A 17,500-nucleotide genomic window follows, 5' to 3' on the forward strand; every position below is an offset into this window, starting at 1 on the left:
CCCCAACTCATTTCACTCGATTCTCCACCCCCTTATCTCTATGCGTCTCTCCCTCATTTCCTTACTTCGGGATCCTTCTCCCCGTACCCGCCTTTCAGTGTACCTTCACCCCCATACTTATGTTTCCCTACGTTTCCCCTCTTCGTTATTTCTCCCTCTCCTCCTTTATCTATTCCGCTCTCTTTTTTCCTCTCCTTCCTTATATATCTCTCCTTCCTTATCTATCCCTCCCCTTATTAGAGATTGGTAAACAGAGAGATCCAGAGAAAGAAAAAGGTAGAGACAGAGAAAGTGAAAAAAGGCAGAGAAAGTGAGAAAAAAGGCGGAAAAGAAAGGGAAAGAGAAAGGCAGAGGAGAAAAAAAGAGAAAGAAAGAGAAAGGCGGAAAATAAAAAGAAAGAGAAAGATAGAGAGAACGAGGAAAGGAAAGAGGGAAAAAAAGTAAAAAAAAAAAAAAAAAATGGCTGAGAGAAAGATAGAGTAAGAGAAAGAGAGAGGGAGAGCCTTCTTCGGATTTTTTTTTTTGTTTTTTTTTTTTGTTTATAGAAAACTCCGGCGAATATCACAGATCGCGAGAGAATGACAATGCATATACTATTTTGGGAAATTCTTCGTAATCAGAGAGAGAAAAAAAATCCGAGGCTGTTTTTTTTTGGCGAGTGGCTGAACTCGCCAAAAAAAGAGCCTCGGATTTTTTATCCCTGCCATGCTGAACGAAACATTATGGAATTGTCTTCCATATCCTGAGAGAAGGATTACGAATTCGGATGCCATACCTTAATATATTAATGAACATAAGGCCTATATTCACCTGGTTTATTTTGAGTGAAACATTATGATATAGCACAGAGTTTATAGGATCCGTTTGTGATTTATCCTCTATAATTCTACGAAATAAATCCAATAATATATATTTTTTAGACGTGTTTATGCCATAGCTGAATATCTATCTACCTATCACCAATTTCACCAAATATCTGCAATCGCTGAAGGAGAAACGAACCTACAACGAACCTACCGTGGGAAACATTATTACGCTCGGTGTCCAAGACTTCTTTTGTCGTATTTTCAAACCGTTACCTCGTCATTTGGGTTTCGTCAGCCGTTGCGAGATGAACTTCTGCGAGTTGATGTTAACCATGAATCGGCTGGACCGTTTTGCATTGTTACAGGTGGTGTTTTTTTTTTTTTTTTTTTTTTTTTTTTTTTTTTTTTTTTTTTTTTTTTAGATATATTGGTGGATGTTGTATATGCCTAGGTCTTGGGTACACGAGTTTGCTTGGTTAACTGTGTGTGTGTGTGTGTGTGTGTGTGTGTGTGTGTGTGTGTGTGTGTGTGTGTGTGTGTGTGTGTATGTGTGTGTGTGTGTGTGCAGTTCTAAGGAGTGGGTTTGTATTTGTATAGGTATATATGCTTTCTGTTAGCTGTCTATGTACGTTTATGCATAACACACAGCAGATACAAATATCAAGGAGCGTACTTGCGCAACACACTACATACATATTTACGTAAATGTGTACACAATAAGCACACGTACATTGTCTACAGCACGTATATCTACATACACATTATCATTCGATTGCTACACATACATACTCGCACAAATTCATTCAGTGCATACCAATTATTACGAAATCAAACATTCATATATATTTTTGTGTCTATATTTCAACCTCCGACAAATCTAGGGGAAACAAAAACAAAAAAAATAAGAAAAATACTTATATCTGTATCTGTATCTATCTATATACTCTCTACACCCCCCCCCCCCAACGCCCACCCCCACCCCCACGTTTTAAGCTCTATCCCCCCCCCTCCCTCCCTCCCTCACCTCACCGCATACCTGCCCACGCCACTCACGTATCTCTCCCCCCCCCACCCTTTCCTATTCCTCCTCCTTAACCCCCCCCCCCCCCCCCCACACACCCACCCATCGAGCCCCTATTCTACTCGCCTTCCCAACCACTCTTCCTCTCCGCCTTGTCACCCTCCCGTCCTCTACTCACCCTTCTCTCCCTCCCCCTCACCCCCACCTGCTAATCCCCGTGCCCAGCTCTACCCCCACTCCCTCCTTTCCTCACCTTTCCCGTCTCCCACCTTTCCTATTTCTTTCATTTCTTCCATTTCTTCTTCCTTTTTTCTCCTCCTCCTCCTCCTCCTCCTCTCCCTCTCCCCTCCCATTCTCCTCCTCCTTCCGCCCGCCCTTCACCGCTCATTAGCGTCGCGGTCAGTATCATATCTCGAAAGCCTCCATCAGTCTGTCTGTCAAGTCAGGTGGGCGGGGGTGAGCTCCCGGGAACCGTACACCGTCTCGCCCTTCCGCTGTTTTTTTTTTTTTTTTTGAAGATAAATGGGTAGAGAAGAGAGAAAAATATAGAAAAAGAGAATGGAGAAAATGTAGGAAAGAGGGAGAGAGATAGAGAGAGGGGGGAGGGGAGGAGAGAGGGAAGGGAGGGAAACGGGGAAAGGGGGGAAAGAGGGAGGGGAGGAAAAGAGGGAGGGGAGGGAAAGAGGGAGGGGGGAGAGATGGAGGGAAGGAGAGAGGGAGAGAGAAAAACAAGAGAGATGGATGATAGGAACAGAAAAAAACAAACAGTGAAATAATCCGATGGAAGAAATAATCAAATCAAAGAGAAAAGATACAGCTCTGAAAATTCGCCAGCAAAAACACAAAGGGAGGAGCAGGAAAAGGCGTGATTGTGCCTAAGGACTTTTTGCTTCATTGCTCGCCGTGGCCACACTCCCATGGTAATTGCAGAGTCGTAGTAGTATGACCTGAAGCAAGGAAGTGAAACGGTCTCTGGGGAAAGTGGGCGCTTCTCTGGAAAGGAAACAGTACATTTTGATGCACCAACATTGCATAAATCTTTTCTATATACATTGATGTAAACGCTCATTCATATCTCAACATTTCACTGGTTTTCAAGCTTTAAGTTCCATTTTTTAAAACATAATCCTTATTTCTTTTACACTTATCGATTAATATTATATCTTCCACATCTTTATTTCATGTAATTTCGCTTTATGTTTTCATTTTGTTTTTGACTCGTTTATCAATCTATGTATTCGTTTATTTCTGCCCCTCTAATAACACCACTCTTTGCTATCATATATATTTTTATTTCTATTATTTCGCTTTATTCCATTTTCATCACTACAAACTTTCTATTGTGCGTCGCTTCATTATATTCCGTTACGACTAGTTAATAACATGTACGCTCGCTATGTATTATTCATCTTTTAGTAATTAATTACACTTTGATAACACTTATCTCTCTTCACACTTCCACAGTTGTTATTGCGTTGCGGTCTGTTATTATCTTATTCCTATTATTTCCTTGAACTGCCATTAATGATATATTTTTTTCCCCTCTCTTTGTTATCGTATTCCGTTACACTCTTTTGATAATAATCCCTCGTCACCCTCTTCTTCCTCTTAGCCCATTCGCCCCATGTGGCAAGAATACATCCCATGCCCACTGTAATACACGCTTATTTATTGTATTTACACATAGATGGCTCTACAAGTACTTAATCACCAAATAGCCAATTATTTGAAACTACCTCCCTCACCTGTTTACCCTTTTCCTTTACTTTAGGAAAGGGTATTTTGTATCATTTCACTGTCTAAAATATTTTAATGACAATTTAATAATCATAACATCAATAACAATAATAACAGAATCGATAGCAATGGCATTAATGAGAAAAAAAACATTTTCCCGCCAATTCAAGGAATGGGAAAATCAGGATCGGTAACTATGGCCTACTGATAAGACTCCTTGCCAGCTGAGCACATGTGGAGCCATCTGTATGTAACAAAATTCACCAAAAACTACAATGGACAGAACATAAATCCGGGGCGAAAGGGTTAATTCATGGAAACCACTTTGTTCCACACCTTTCCTAACATGTCTTATCCCTCTCTTAAAGATTATATAATCAATATCGGAAGACTAATGGAAATTCCACGGAAAAAGAAGAGATACTCCTGTCTCCCAATTTTACGTTCCTCCTCCTCTTCCTTAAATTCCTCGCCCCCACCTCCTCTCCTCCCTTATCCCCTTCCCTCCCCCCCCATCCCCCTTCTTTCTCTGAACCCCCTCCCTCCCTCTCCTCTCCCCCTCCTACCTTACTTCTTAACCTCTCCTTCCGAAAAAGCTTGTGAATAATGAATGTGCATTAATAATGAAGATAGTAATAACGACAATAACAATAATGAAGATATCATAATAATAATAATAGATAATAACTAAAAGTAAATAATAGTAATAATAATAACAATATATAATAACTAAAAGTAAATAATAGTAATAATAAAGAATAATAATAGTAATAACAGTAATTGAATAATAATAACATGAACAATAATAATAGTAATCAAATAAGAACATGAACAACAACAACAACAACAACAACAATGATAAAACAAAAGATACGACAATAATGATAAAACTACAGATTCATAATAAGAGAGTGACTCTTGAATATATAAGTCGTCATATATCACCCCATTTCACATCAAAATGAACTGACTGCAAATTCGTAGTCACATGGAATATCACTCCAGGCATAAGACAACCAAATTGCATCAAATTATAAAAACGAAGTTTGCAATTAAAAGGTGAAATGATTTCCTGCGTGATTTTTAAGCGCATCGCGAACGAAAGAATCGACTGAGTATTTAAAATGATCTGCGGCGTCAACAGCTAGGGCCATCATCGGCGACGGACGAAAGGACGAAATTCTACCTCTCCTAATAACCTATTTTTCCTCTACAGATATATCGACGACTGGCACAGAGGCAGTGAGGCCGACTACGTACACAATCCTATCAACAGTTACCATTTCCTGCGGCGCGTGACACAAGACTTCCCAGCTTTAAAACACGCTCTAAGGGATACAGCAACGAGAGGTGAGGCGTTGAGTTACCTGGCATCAGTGTAACGGGAGGGTTGGGGATAGTTTGGTTGGAGAAAGGAGTAGAGAAATCGGTGGAAGGAAAGGATAAAAAAAGAGAGAGGGTGGGAAGTAAGGATATAAGAAAGAGAGAGAGAGAGGGGGGTGGGGTAAGGATATAAGAAAGAGAGAGAGAGAGGGGGGGGGGTAAGGATATAAGAAAGAGAGAGAGAGAGAGGGGGGGGGGGAAGGATATAAGAAAGAGAGAGAGAGGGGGGGGGAGTAAGGATATAAGAAAGAGAAAGAGAGAGAGGGAAGGATGGAAGAGAGGGAGGGGAGGATGGAAGAGAGGGAGGAGGATGGAAGAGAGGGAGGAGGATGGAAGAGAGGGAGGAGGATGGAAGAGAGGGAGGAGGATGGAAGAGAGGGAGGAGGATGGAAGAGAGGGAGGAGGATGGAAGAGAGGGAGGAGGATGGAAGAGAGGGAGGGAAGAGGAGGACGGAAGGATGGAAGAGAGGGAGGGAAGAGGAGGACGGAAGGATGGAAGAGAGGGAGGGAAGAGGAGGAGGGAAGGATGGAAGAGAGGGAGGGAAGAGGAGGAGGGAAGGATGGAAGAGAGGGAGGGAAGAGGAGGAGGGAAGGATGGAAGAGAGGGAGGGAAGAGGAGAAGGGAAGGATGGAAGAGAGGGAGGGAAGAGGAGGACGGAAGGATGGAAGAGAGGGAGGGAAGAGGAGGAGGGAAGGATGGAAGAGAGGGAGGGAAGAGGAGGAGAGAAGGATGGAAGAGAGGGAAGGAATGAAGAGGAGGGAAGGATGGAAGAGAGGGCGGGAAGAGGAGGAGGGAAGGATGGAAGAGAGGGAGGGAAGAGGAGGACGGAAGGATGGAAGAGAGGGAGGGAAGAGGAGGAGGGAAGGATGGAAGAGAGGGAGGGAAGAGGAGGAGGGAAGGATGGAAGAGAGGGAGGGAATGAAGAGGAGGGAAGGATGGAAGAGAGGGAGGGAAGAGGAGGAGGGAAGGATGGAAGAGAGGGAGGGAAGAGGAGGAGGGAAGGATGGAAGAGAGGGAGGGAAGAGGAGGAGGGAAGGATGGAAGAGAGGGAGGGAAGAGGAGGAGAGAAGGATGGAAGAGAGGGAAGGAATGAAGAGGAGGGAAGGATGGAAGAGAGGGCGGGAAGAGGAGGAGGGAAGGATGGAAGAGAGGGAGGGAAGAGAGGAGGAGGGAAGGATGGAAGAGAGGGAGGGAAGAGGATGAGGGAAGGATGGAAGAGAGGGAGGGAAGAGGAGGAGGGAAGGATGGAAGAGTGGGAGGGAAGAGGAGGAGGGAAGGATGGAAGAGAGGGAGGGAAGAGGAGGAGGGAAGGATGGAAGAGAGGGAGGGAAGAGGAGGAGGGAAGGATGGAAGAGAGGGAGGGAAGAGGAGGACGGAATGATGGAAGAGAGGGAGGGAAGGATGGAAGAGAGGGAGGGGAGGATGGAAGAGAGGGAGGAGGATGGAAGAGAGGGAGGGAAGGATGGAAGAGAGGGAGAGAAAGACGGAAGAGAGGGAGGGAAGAGGAGGAGGGAAGGATGGAAGAGAGGGAGGGAAGAGGAGGAGGGAAGGATGGAAGAGAGGGAGGGAAGAGGAGGAGGGAAGGATGGAAGAGAGGGAGGGAAGAGGAGGAGGGAAGGATGGAAGAGAGGGAGGGAAGAGGAGGAGGGAAGGATGGAAGAGAGGGAGGGAAGAGGAGGAGGGAAGGATGGAAGAGAGGGAGGGAAGAGGAGGAGGGAAGGATGGAAGAGAGGGAGGGAAGAGGAGGAGGGAAGGATGGAAGAGAGGGAGGGAAGAGGAGGAGGGAAGGATGGAAGAGAGGGAGGGAAGAGAGGGAGGGAAGAGGAGGAGGGAAGGATGGAAGAGAGGGAGGGAAGAGGAGGAGGGAAGGATGGAAGAGAGGGAGGGAAGAGGAGGAGGGAAGGATGGAAGAGAGGGAGGGAATGAAGAGGAGGGAAGGATGGAAGAGAGGGCGGGAAGAGGAGGAGGGAAGGATGGAAGAGAGGGAGGGAAGAGGAGGAGGGAAGGATGGAAGAGAGGGAGGGAAGAGGAGGAGGGAAGGATGGAAGAGAGGGAGGGAAGAGGAGGAGGGAAGGATGGAAGAGAGGGAGGGAAGAGGAGGAGGGAAGGATGGAAGAGAGGGAGGGAAGAGGAGGAGGGAAGGATGGAAGAGAGGGAGGGAAGAGGAGGAGGGAAGGATGGAAGAGAGGGAGGGAAGAGAGGGAGGGAAGAGGAGGAGGGAAGGATGGAAGAGAGGGAGGGAAGAGGAGGAGGGAAGGATGGAAGAGAGGGAGGGAAGAGGAGGAGGGAAGGATGGAAGAGAGGGAGGGAAGAGGAGGAGGGAAGGATGGAAGAGAGGGAGGGAAGAGGAGGAGGGAAGGATGGAAGAGAGGGAGGGAAGAGGAGGAGGGAAGGATGGAAAAGGGAAAGGAGATAGGGAAAGGAGAGGGAAGGCCGTGGAGTTAATGAGAGGAGAATGAGAAGCGAACGAGGAAAAAAACAAAATCAAGATAGAGACATACTACAGGTATAAAAAAAAAAATAATTACTGAGATTAAGATAAAACGGAACAAAAACAAAAATACAGAAGATCACACATATCCATCAACGGTAATTAATTACTCAAGATTACCTTTCCCTTTAACAGGTAAATCACAGAGGTAAAAATACCGTACGAGAGAACAAAAGCGAGGGTACAAGCAGCTAAAATATTCACACCAAAATCGCTACGTCACCTACTGTTAGTGGCCTCGAACCCTCACACGACACAGCTCTTCCATTCAATGCTTCATACCCGTTAGCATCACCTTCAAAACACCAACAGATGCGTCCAAATCTGCAATGATAAGTTGTTTTTTCCGCAGTTATTCTTCATCTCTGTGGGGAAGTGTGATGAAGCGACTGAAAATATCACCGTATTTGTGACTAAGCCATTCTCATGGTGGCTTTTGAATCGCGGTTGCTTCGTTCATTGGAAAAAAAAATGTTCGAAGCAGTTGAGACATGAGATGCGTCGATCCAAGGAGAATCATTTTGTCAAGTATAAGGCTGCAGGGTTTTAATAACGGGAGAATGTTTTATCGCGCGTGTATGATTTTTTTACTTCTCTCAATACGTATCAGTCTGCCCACATCTTACGAAAAATCTACTCGCATTATTCGCATTTCAGTTGTACTTGTGCTTAGTTATCATGTTCTCTGTTGTTGTGTCCCCTTATGTAAATATGAAAACAGTCTACTGAGTCTAGGGCAAATCCAGAGTAAAAATGGTTAACATACATTATCAGATTTGTGTAAGATATTCTTACACAAACCCAGTAACATGTCCATCGAAATTTCCTTTTCCACGTTTTTTTTTTTTCTTTATACATTTTCATACTATATCTCTTCACTGAAAATATGTTCTTTAAGCTTCTTCCCTCACATGTAATACATTCGTTATCTACATCTCATTTTAAGTACAATCTTTACCCTACATATTTTTAGGATATCCTTTATGCCCGAATTCCCCTTTTCCTTATGCCTGCTAACGCTTCCTTCCTCAGCCTTACGAGCTAACCTGACCTCCCTGCGCAACGGCGTCGACGTCCCTGAGGAAGCCGACCTGAATGGGGCTGCGTGGGCGCTGGTTCGCCTGCAGGACACCTACGACCTGTCTGTCAATGACCTCGTGGAAGGCGAGATCCTGGGCACGAAGGCCGTCAAGGAGCTCTCAGGTAGGTCCTAACGGGAAGCCCGCCGTTTCGGCCTTGGGAATTTTTTTTTCTTGGGGGATCTGTGTGAGGCTGTGGGTCCCGCAGCCTCACACAGGCTGTGAGATAATGTTGCGATTACGGAATGTGTTTGGGGATAGACTGAACTATGTGGTGAGATAAATAATATTGATGATCATTATATTGTTGATTTTGATAATGTTTATTATAATGACGATGATACCGATATGGATAATTATATTGACGATGGTGATGAACTATAATAACTACGGAGCTTAATATAATTGATACTGATAATAGTATTTAATACCCACTATAATAAGATACTAATACAGCTCCATATATTCCCCTTCCTCTCCTCCCTCTCCAGTGGACGACTGCTTCCGCCTGGGACAACAGAGCTTCAACAACCTGGAATTCAAACTGAGCAAAAAGTGGTACGAAAAAGGCATAGAGATGCTCAGGGCTTCGCGGCCCGTCGATAGGCACACGCAGAAGAGGATTGATAAGATCACGAAGCAGCAGAAACATCGGGCTATGTTGGTAGGTGGGACGGAAAGGGAAAGGGAAAGAGTGAGGGAGAGGTGAGGGATGGTTGAGGGAGAGTTGGCGAAGGGTGATTTTTTGGGATTTAATATTGTAGGTGGATTCCCTTTCGCTTCATTCCTTTTTAATGAAATCACTACCTACTCTCTCTTATATACCCATTGGGATTTTATTTTATTTTACCAACTTACTGGTTTATTTCTCACTGTATACAATTATTGTGTAGTATACGGAATGCTGCTGTGTGTCTACATATTACTTTCCTCAAAAAACAAAAACAAGCCTAATTCTCTTACCCGCAAACACACACACACAAGTACACTCCTAGGCATTTAAACACAGTCACAACCACAACCACAATCACAGCTACAACCATAACTACAATCACAGCTACAACACACACACAAAACGCATCCCTCCCTCACCAGCCGCATTACGTGACCTTCCCCCTCCCGACAGGCAGACATCGTGACCAACATGGCTCAGAATTCCAACGACAGAATCCTAGACCAGTTCTCGGGCCTGGGAATCCCAACGTCGTTCCAGAAGAAGATCTACGCCGAGCACAAGGACTACGAGCAGGTTAATAAGCTGGATAGCCTGTACCGACGTCTGTGCCGCGGGGAACAGATCCAGGTGAGAGGGGATTAACCTGTTTGAGACGAAGGAGTTTTTGCTAACCTTTCTGGGCGGGATGAAAGGAGGTGGGGAGGGATGGGGATGGGGAGGAGAAGAATAGGGAGGTGGGGAGGGATGGGGAGCAGAAGAATAGGGAGGTGGGGTGGAAGGGAGGTGGGGAGGGATGGGGATGGGGAGGAGAAGAATAGGGAGGTGGGGAGGGATGGGGAGGAGAAGAATAAGGAGGTGGGGTGGAAGGGAGGTGTGGTGGAAGGGAGGTGGGGTGGAAGGGAGGTGGGGGAGGATGGGGATGGGGAGGAGAAGAATAGGGAGGTGGGGTGGAAGGGAGGTGGGGAGGGTGGGGGTGGGGAGGAGAAGAATAGGGAGGTGGGGTGGAGGGGGGGTGGGTTGGAAGGGAGGTGGGTTGGAAGGGAGGTGGGTTGGAAGGGAGGTGGGTTGGAAGGGAGGTGGGTTGGAAGGGAGGTGGGTTGGAAGGGAGGTGGGTTGGAAGGGAGGTGGGTTGGAAGGGAGGTGGGTTGGAAGGGAGGTGGGTTGGAAGGGAGGTGGGTTGGAAGGGAGGTGGGTTGGAAGGGAGGTGGGGTGGAAGGGAGGTGGGGTGGAAGGGAGGTGGGGTGGAAGGGAGGTGGGGTGGAAGGGAGGTGGGGTGGAAGGGAGGTGGGGTGGAAGGGAGGTGGGGTGGAAGGGAGGTGGGGTGGAAGGGAGGTGGGGTGGAAGGGAGGTGGGGTGGAAGGGAGGTGGGGAGGATGGGGATGGGGAGGAGAAGAATAGGGAGGTGGGGTGGAGGGGAGGTGGGTTGGAAGGGAGGTGGGTTGGAAGGGAGGTGGGTTGGAAGGGAGGTGGGTCGGAAGGGAGGTGGGTTGGAAGGGAGGTGGGTTGGAAGGGAGGTGGGTTGGAAGGGAGGTGGGTTGGAAGGGAGGTGGGTTGGAAGGGAGGTGGGGTGGAAGGGAGGTGGGGTGGAAGGGAGGTGGGGTGGAAGGGAGGTGGGGTGGAAGGGAGGTGGGGTGGAAGGGAGGTGGGGTGGAAGGGAGGTGGGGTGGAAGGGAGGTGGGGTGGAAGGGAGGTGGGGTGGAAGGGAGGTGGGGTGGAAGGGAGGTGGGGTGGAAGGGAGGTGGGGTGGAAGGGAGGTGGGGTGGAAGGGAGGTGGGGTGGAAGGGAGGTGGGGTGGAAGGGAGGTGGGGTGGAAGGGAGGTGGGGAAGAAGTGAGGGTGGAGGAAGGAGGTTCGTTGGGAAGAAAGGGTGAGGGAAGGAGACAGGAATGGAAGGAAGGGGGGGAGGGCGAAAAGAAAGGAGATAGGGTGGGTTGAATGGGGAGGGGAAGACAGTGGGGGTGGGAAGGAGACAGGGATAGAAGGGGAGGCGAAAGGATGGGAGGTAAGGGGGGTGGGTAGGGTGAGGAGGAGAAGGGCAGGGAGAGAGAGAGGGGAGGGTGAGCGAAAGGAGGGGTAGTAGGATGGTGAGAGAAAGGGGGGGAGTGGGAGGGAGGGAGGGAGAGGGTGAGGGTGAGAGAAAGGGGGGAGTAGAAGGGAGGGAGGGAGAGGGAGAAGGGCGAGAGAATGGGAAGCAAGGTGAGAAGAGAGATGAGAAGAGTGAGTGAGTGAGTGAGTGAGTGAGTGAGTGAGTGAGTGAGTGAGTGAGTGAGTGAGTGAGTGAGTGAGTGAGTGAGTGAGTGGAGGGTGATACGGAGAGCGATAAGAAGAAGGATAGTGATAGTAAGAAGGAGAGTGATTGGGAGAGGGAGAGTGACAGTGTGAGGGAAAGTGATAGGGTGAGTGATAAGAAGGGAAGTGAGAGATGACGAAGAAATATCTGTAGAAGAAGGATGGAGAAGGAGATACGGCTAATGTATTAAATGTTCAAAAGTTAAGGCCTTCACATCTCTGCTATTCACCGTTTTCATTGCCACATATCTTACATGTCTGTTTTAAATTCTCGTTTCTTTGGACAAAAGATATTTCAAATGAGAAAAAATAGATTAAGATTTTTAGGTTAATTGTTAAGTGTCAAAGTAATTTTCAAGAGTTATATGTATGCAAAGGACAAACACACAATGTAAAAAAGATGTATTACACCGCAATATACGATTGATGAAAAAATTGTATATATGCGAAGACACATTTACGTGACAAAGAGTGCTGGGTTTATCTGGGTTAATGCAGTACGTTTTCGTGGCATTGATTAGGTTTCTTAACTATCCATTTACATGAAAATTAATTAGTCCCGTAAATAGTGAGACCACAAAGAAAAGTAATAGTTTACCCAAAACTATTACCATTTTCTAAAGATTTCTAAATGAAGAAAACGATATCCAATACGATGGGTAACTATTAAATACATTAGCATACAAATGGCAACAATCATAATATAAGCCAATGTTTCTTATATTCCATATCTTATACCTCATTCACTTTATGTGCATCGATATTTTCTTCTTTCTACAAAGAAAAAACTGGGTATCAGGCAAAAAGGCGCACAGAAAGTGAAGATAAAACCAATCTTTCGCATAAAATGTTTCGCATAAAATGTTTTTCACACTAGGGTGAACGACGAAATACGGTTTTTGTACAACATATAGTAGGCAAGCGGTCCAGTTTAGTGTAAGGAGAAATATACACAACTTGTATTAGCAAATAAGAATTGAACTGAAAATATCGTCATGAAAATAAAATAAAAGTTACCCAGTATTTACTATGATGGTGATGGTAATAATAATAATTATAATGATGATGATTGGGAATAATGAATGGTTGTTGATTATTATTATATATTAACAGTAACAACAACAACAACAACAACAACAACAACGATAACAGTAATGATAATAGTAGTAATAATTATAAGTCAAGGTAATGATAACTAATAATAATAGTAGCACTAGTAGTAGTAGGAGCAACAGTAACAGCAATAACAATAAAATTATATCAAACTAATGATGATGATAATATCCCTAGCCTCCCGAAGCCTACATCGGCATGAAATGCGGCTACGTCCACGGCAACTCGGGCTACCACAAACTCATGCCCTTCAAAGCCGAGCTGAAGTGGGCGGACCCCATCGTCGTCGTTTATCACGAGGTCATGACTGAGGCGGAGACGGAGCTCATGAAGCACATCTCCCTGCCGCGCCTCGAGACCACGCAGGTGCACTCCTTCACGACCCACGAGGCCAAGAAGTCCATCGCCAGGATTGGCAAGACGTGAGTGGGGCTTGTTCCGAGTGAGTGAGTGAGTGAGTGAGTGAGTGAGTGAGTGAGTGAGTGAGTGAGTGAGTGAGTGAGTGAGTGAGTGAGTGAGTGAGTGAGTGAATGTGTGTGTGTGTGTGTGTGTGTGTGTGTGTGTGTGTGTGTGTGTGTGTGTGTGTGTGTGTGTGTGTGTGTGTGTGTGTGTGTGTGAGTGAGTGAGTGAGTGAGTGAGTGAGTGAGTGAGTGAGTGTGAGTGAGTGAGTGAGTGAGTGTGAGTGAGTGAGTGAGTGTGTGTGAGTGTGTGTGAGTGTGTGTGTGTGTGTGTGTATGAGTGAGTAAGATAGAGACAGACAAAGAAAAATCGAAGTAGTTAGTTAGAGTGAGAGGGAAGGTGTGGAAATCTTGGAAGTGAAACAAACCTCTCTCGACCATATCACCCATTCACTCTTTACATTATCTCTCTCAGTAGCTCTTTCCCTCCACCATGTCACCCAGTTGTCTCTCCTTTCTCTCTTCACCCCATCTCCATTCTCTTCCCTTTCCCTCATCTCAACCATTCCCCCCTCTCCCCCATCTCACAATCCCCCCCTCCCCTCCCCACTCACACCATGCTCCCTCCCCATCACCAGGGCGTGGGTCCGGCGCGGAGACGACACCAACGTGGACAAGATTTTCAACCGGATCGAGGACATGACCGGACTCACCACCGAGACGGCAGAGGATCTCCACGTTCTGAACTACGGCATCGGGGGACACTACGACGCCCACGTGGATTTCTTCGATTTGCAGAGCGTGGGTTGAAGATGTGGATTAAGGGGCCAGGAGGTCATGTCGGGGTTGTGTGTTGTTAGAGTCAAATGGGGAAGGAGTAGAGGGGAGGTCATGAAATCATCATAATAAAAGCTGTTATACAATTTAAAGAGAGATTATGAAACTCGTTAAAAAGTGTTATTAGAATCATGAAATAGAAATCTCAATCTTAAGGGAAAAAAAAAAAAAAAAAAAAAAAGCTACACGAGCACTGCAGAATTCAAGAGAAAGTCACGGATTATACGATCAGCAGGTGGGGGGGGGGGGGGGGGGGGGGGGTGTATGTTTCAATCGAACGTTTGTTTTTAAATGTCTACATCCGTCTTTTCATTTTATATACTTTTAGAAATCCATAGACAAGGATCCACATCAAGGAGACAGACTCGCCACTATGCTTTTCTACGTAAGTTTTATTTTATTTTATTTTACTATTTCTTAACAGTAGGATGAAAAAAACAAGACAACATAACTCTTTTTCGAAGGTTTCCTCGAGATTTCCTTTTTGAAACAGAAAATAAAAGTACAGAACATGAAAAAAGTATAAAAGCATTCATATAGGATCACAAAAGCGAGTGCCATGTAAACTCGCCTCGTCTAACAACTTTAATAAATCACACATTGTGTTTTAATAATCAAATAATTTCTCGGTAATTTAGTCTTAATTAGAATGCCACCAAAAGCTGCAACATAGTATTGCAGTGCATTCCAAACAAGGCAATGCAAAAGTACCAACAAAGTCGATCATTCTGAGTATGCAAAACATAGCTGATGAAGTATCATGAACGAATTTATACATTATACATGAATTTTCTTTTAAAAAAAATCTACATGATGGGCCTGGATCCACATTCACCAGACCTAAACCTAAACCATAATTCGCAATTACGGACACGGGAAGCCATCATTTCTCATAACCCCTTAGCCGTCCCTCTACGCTGTCTACGATCTTTACGATAAAAAAAATAAAAAAAACACTCACCTACCATTACCATACCGAAATGTTATCAAGAGATCATTAAAGTGCCAACAAACAAATGAAATCCTACCCTCAGCTGAACGACGTGGAGGCGGGCGGGTCGACGGTCTTCCCTACGTTGGGCGTTGAGGTTCCTGCCCGGAAAGGATCAGCGCTCTTCTGGTTCAACATCAAGCGGAACGGAGAGGGAGACTACCGCACCGTACACGCCTCCTGCCCGGTTCTCTTGGGAGAAAAGTGGAGTAAGTTATTTGTGTTATTTACTGAAACATTTTTTCTTCCGCGTCAGCATCTAAGGTTATTAGCGGCGTATTCAAAATATAGCGATAGGAAGGCGAGGCAGTTTTTTTTTGTTTTTTTATTATTATTATTGTGGATTTCTGGAATGGTTAATGGACAAAACAAATGAATGTGCCAGACATCAAAGGTCATATAGCTTTATAAAGTAGTATGGCGAAAAGGGTAAAACCGAGTTAACGATTAGGATAAGTGGACAGTAGGGGCTGGAGAAAAGGAAAGGAGAAAAGACCATACAAAATCAGTCGAGGCGAGGGCTGAGGACCAAGGTAGGGCTGATCACGTCGATTTCGCTTGGGTTTAGCTTAATTCATGATGATTAGCGGTAAGTGTAGGAAGGTTTTAAGTATTTGTGGTTAACAAAGCATTGGTCTTGGGGGGGGGGGGAAGGGGGCACTACGGAGAACTTTACTGAGGTATTGCTTGCTTAACCATCCTGAAAGTCCGATCAAGATTAGGATTCAACCATCGTCCACCCAACTGAACATTGCCCGACGGGAACTGGTCTATTGTCAGTTTTTCGGGCAAAGCATCAGTGCCCGTTGTCGGGGTCAAGCGAAATCAATCCCCGGAAAATGCTTAGTAGCTTGACTTTTTTTTTTTTTTTTTTTTTAAACGGGAGAATGGAAGGCCGATCATACCAGTACATCCTTGTACGGTTTTGAACTGTAAACGGGACAAATTCCGGCGGGCATTTTCTGATAGAGTTGACACTGCCCTTGATTCATGAATGCAAACCAAATAGATACAATTTCAATCACCTATGTAGATTTCTGCACAAACCAAACCAACTATACCGAGTTATTAATACTCCCTTTTGTTTTACAGTCGCCAACCTGTGGCTCCACGAGTGGGGTCAGGAATTCAGATGGCCTTGCACCAAGAACCCGGAGGACTGAGGTTACTAGTCAACCTTTCACGTCTTCAGCACATTAAGAAAATATAGAACCGACACTACATGTTCCAAACGTCAGACTTCGAAACTGGTGGAGAGAGTCTTGGGAGATTCCAAGAGATAAAACGCTATAATTTATTTCTTGAAAGAAATAAGGGTTCTAGTTTTGGCCGAGTAAGAAATAAAGTTACAAGCTAAATGGCTTGGCGTCAAAGTAATGAAAATCTTAGTTTTAAGTGAGATACCAGGATAAAGACTCCAACGTTGTAGTATGGACTTTGCATGTAGTTCTAAATCGTGTGCAATCACGCGGGTGCTTCATTGGCCAGTACTAGCGAACTGTAATACCAAATATTACTTAACTGTGATTTAGCTCATCTTTGTTATCTTAGTAGCTGGTAACTTATTTTAATTTGTGGCATTATCATTTTATATATGTATTACTTCTTGCAAATGCAAGAATAAAATTTTGCAAGATTCTTACCATCTTAGTGCAGATTAATATCCTACATGGTTTTAATAAGGACCTTGAATAAAAAAAAGGTACACCTCAAATTTACCGTCATCTTTATTAAAAAAAAGACCATAAAACCTGGCGCCTAGAGTGAATTAAAATACCTTTCTTGACATCGCTTTAAAAATTAAAATGGTTCACACATCACACACTATCGTCGGCGTAAGAGACAGGCTGATATTGCGGTTGGAAGAAGAGGGGCCCGTATTCCATCGGCTTGTAGTACTTGGTCTCTGTACTCTTTGGCTGCGTGTACTGGAACTCTTGGTAGCCCAACTGCTGCTTCTGCTGGGTCTTCCTCTGCCACACTTTGAAGGGGGAATAGTGGCCCACCAGTTTCTTCAAAGTGGGCTGCAAACCAAACACGCGCCATACTTTCTCTGCGGAAACGGTTCAGGGGATACGGATTAGGGACACTAGGAATTAAGAAAAAAAAAATAAAAGAATCTCAGACTAGAAAATCATGGTGGATAAGCCAGTACAATATCTATAGTAATTAAAATTAAGCTAGTAAAACCCTTCATCGAACCTGTCGAGTTAGCATTCTCTGCGCATTGACCAGGGGCCGGGAGAGGGCATACGGGACTTTCGCTTCCTGAAGCCACAACCCCACATAGAAGGCACACTGCCAAGATGTGGGCAAATTCCATTCTGTGGAAAAAAAAAAAAAAAAAATATAGTTTGAGCACTAAAACTATACCGATTTCATTATATATGAAGTTTAATGCAATATAAAATCATGGAAAATAGGATTACATTTACTCATACCATTAAAATTTGCAAGAAATTTTGCTCACCAAGGCAAGAGCTAATTACATTTTTCACCACATGTAAGACAAAAACCGCAACAAGTTCATGCAGAAAACAACTCACCTTGTAAAGTAAGGTCACGAAAACTTAAAGTATTAGATTTCCCGCTGTATACCGTTTCTCAATATGTATTTATTTCTTCCTTCACGGTTACACTTAATTATACAATTCTTTTAACGTGTTTTTTTTTTCGTAG

The 17,500-nt window shown here is 44.9% G+C and overlaps 2 protein-coding genes across 2 annotated transcripts in view; one reads left to right on the plus strand and one right to left on the minus strand.

Moving 5' to 3' along the window:
* LOC125043515 (prolyl 4-hydroxylase subunit alpha-2-like) overlaps positions 1-16,464 on the plus strand; it is a 24,853-nt gene extending 8,389 nt beyond the window's left edge. The window contains exons 2-10 of the mRNA XM_047639628.1: positions 4,781-4,914; positions 8,472-8,642; positions 9,010-9,182; positions 9,645-9,821; positions 12,773-13,017; positions 13,632-13,794; positions 14,159-14,215; positions 14,865-15,030; positions 15,914-16,464. Of these exons, the coding sequence (XP_047495584.1) occupies positions 4,781-4,914; positions 8,472-8,642; positions 9,010-9,182; positions 9,645-9,821; positions 12,773-13,017; positions 13,632-13,794; positions 14,159-14,215; positions 14,865-15,030; positions 15,914-15,984 (1,357 nt within the window). The 3' untranslated portion in view covers positions 15,985-16,464. The remainder of the gene's footprint in view (positions 1-4,780; positions 4,915-8,471; positions 8,643-9,009; positions 9,183-9,644; positions 9,822-12,772; positions 13,018-13,631; positions 13,795-14,158; positions 14,216-14,864; positions 15,031-15,913) is intronic.
* A 66-nt stretch (positions 16,465-16,530) lies between these two features.
* LOC125043522 overlaps positions 16,531-17,500 on the minus strand; it is a 1,127-nt gene continuing 157 nt past the window's right edge. Inside the window, exons 1-3 of the mRNA XM_047639646.1 lie at positions 17,368-17,500; positions 17,024-17,145; positions 16,531-16,874 (exon numbers count right to left, since the gene is read on the minus strand). The exon at positions 17,368-17,500 is cut by the window's right edge and continues 157 nt beyond it. Of these exons, the coding sequence (XP_047495602.1) occupies positions 16,639-16,874; positions 17,024-17,144 (357 nt within the window). The 5' untranslated portion in view covers position 17,145; positions 17,368-17,500 and the 3' untranslated portion in view covers positions 16,531-16,638. The remainder of the gene's footprint in view (positions 16,875-17,023; positions 17,146-17,367) is intronic.

This window comes from Penaeus chinensis, chromosome 34 (genome assembly GCF_019202785.1).
Source record: "Penaeus chinensis breed Huanghai No. 1 chromosome 34, ASM1920278v2, whole genome shotgun sequence".
Taxonomy (NCBI): domain Eukaryota; kingdom Metazoa; phylum Arthropoda; class Malacostraca; order Decapoda; family Penaeidae; genus Penaeus; species Penaeus chinensis.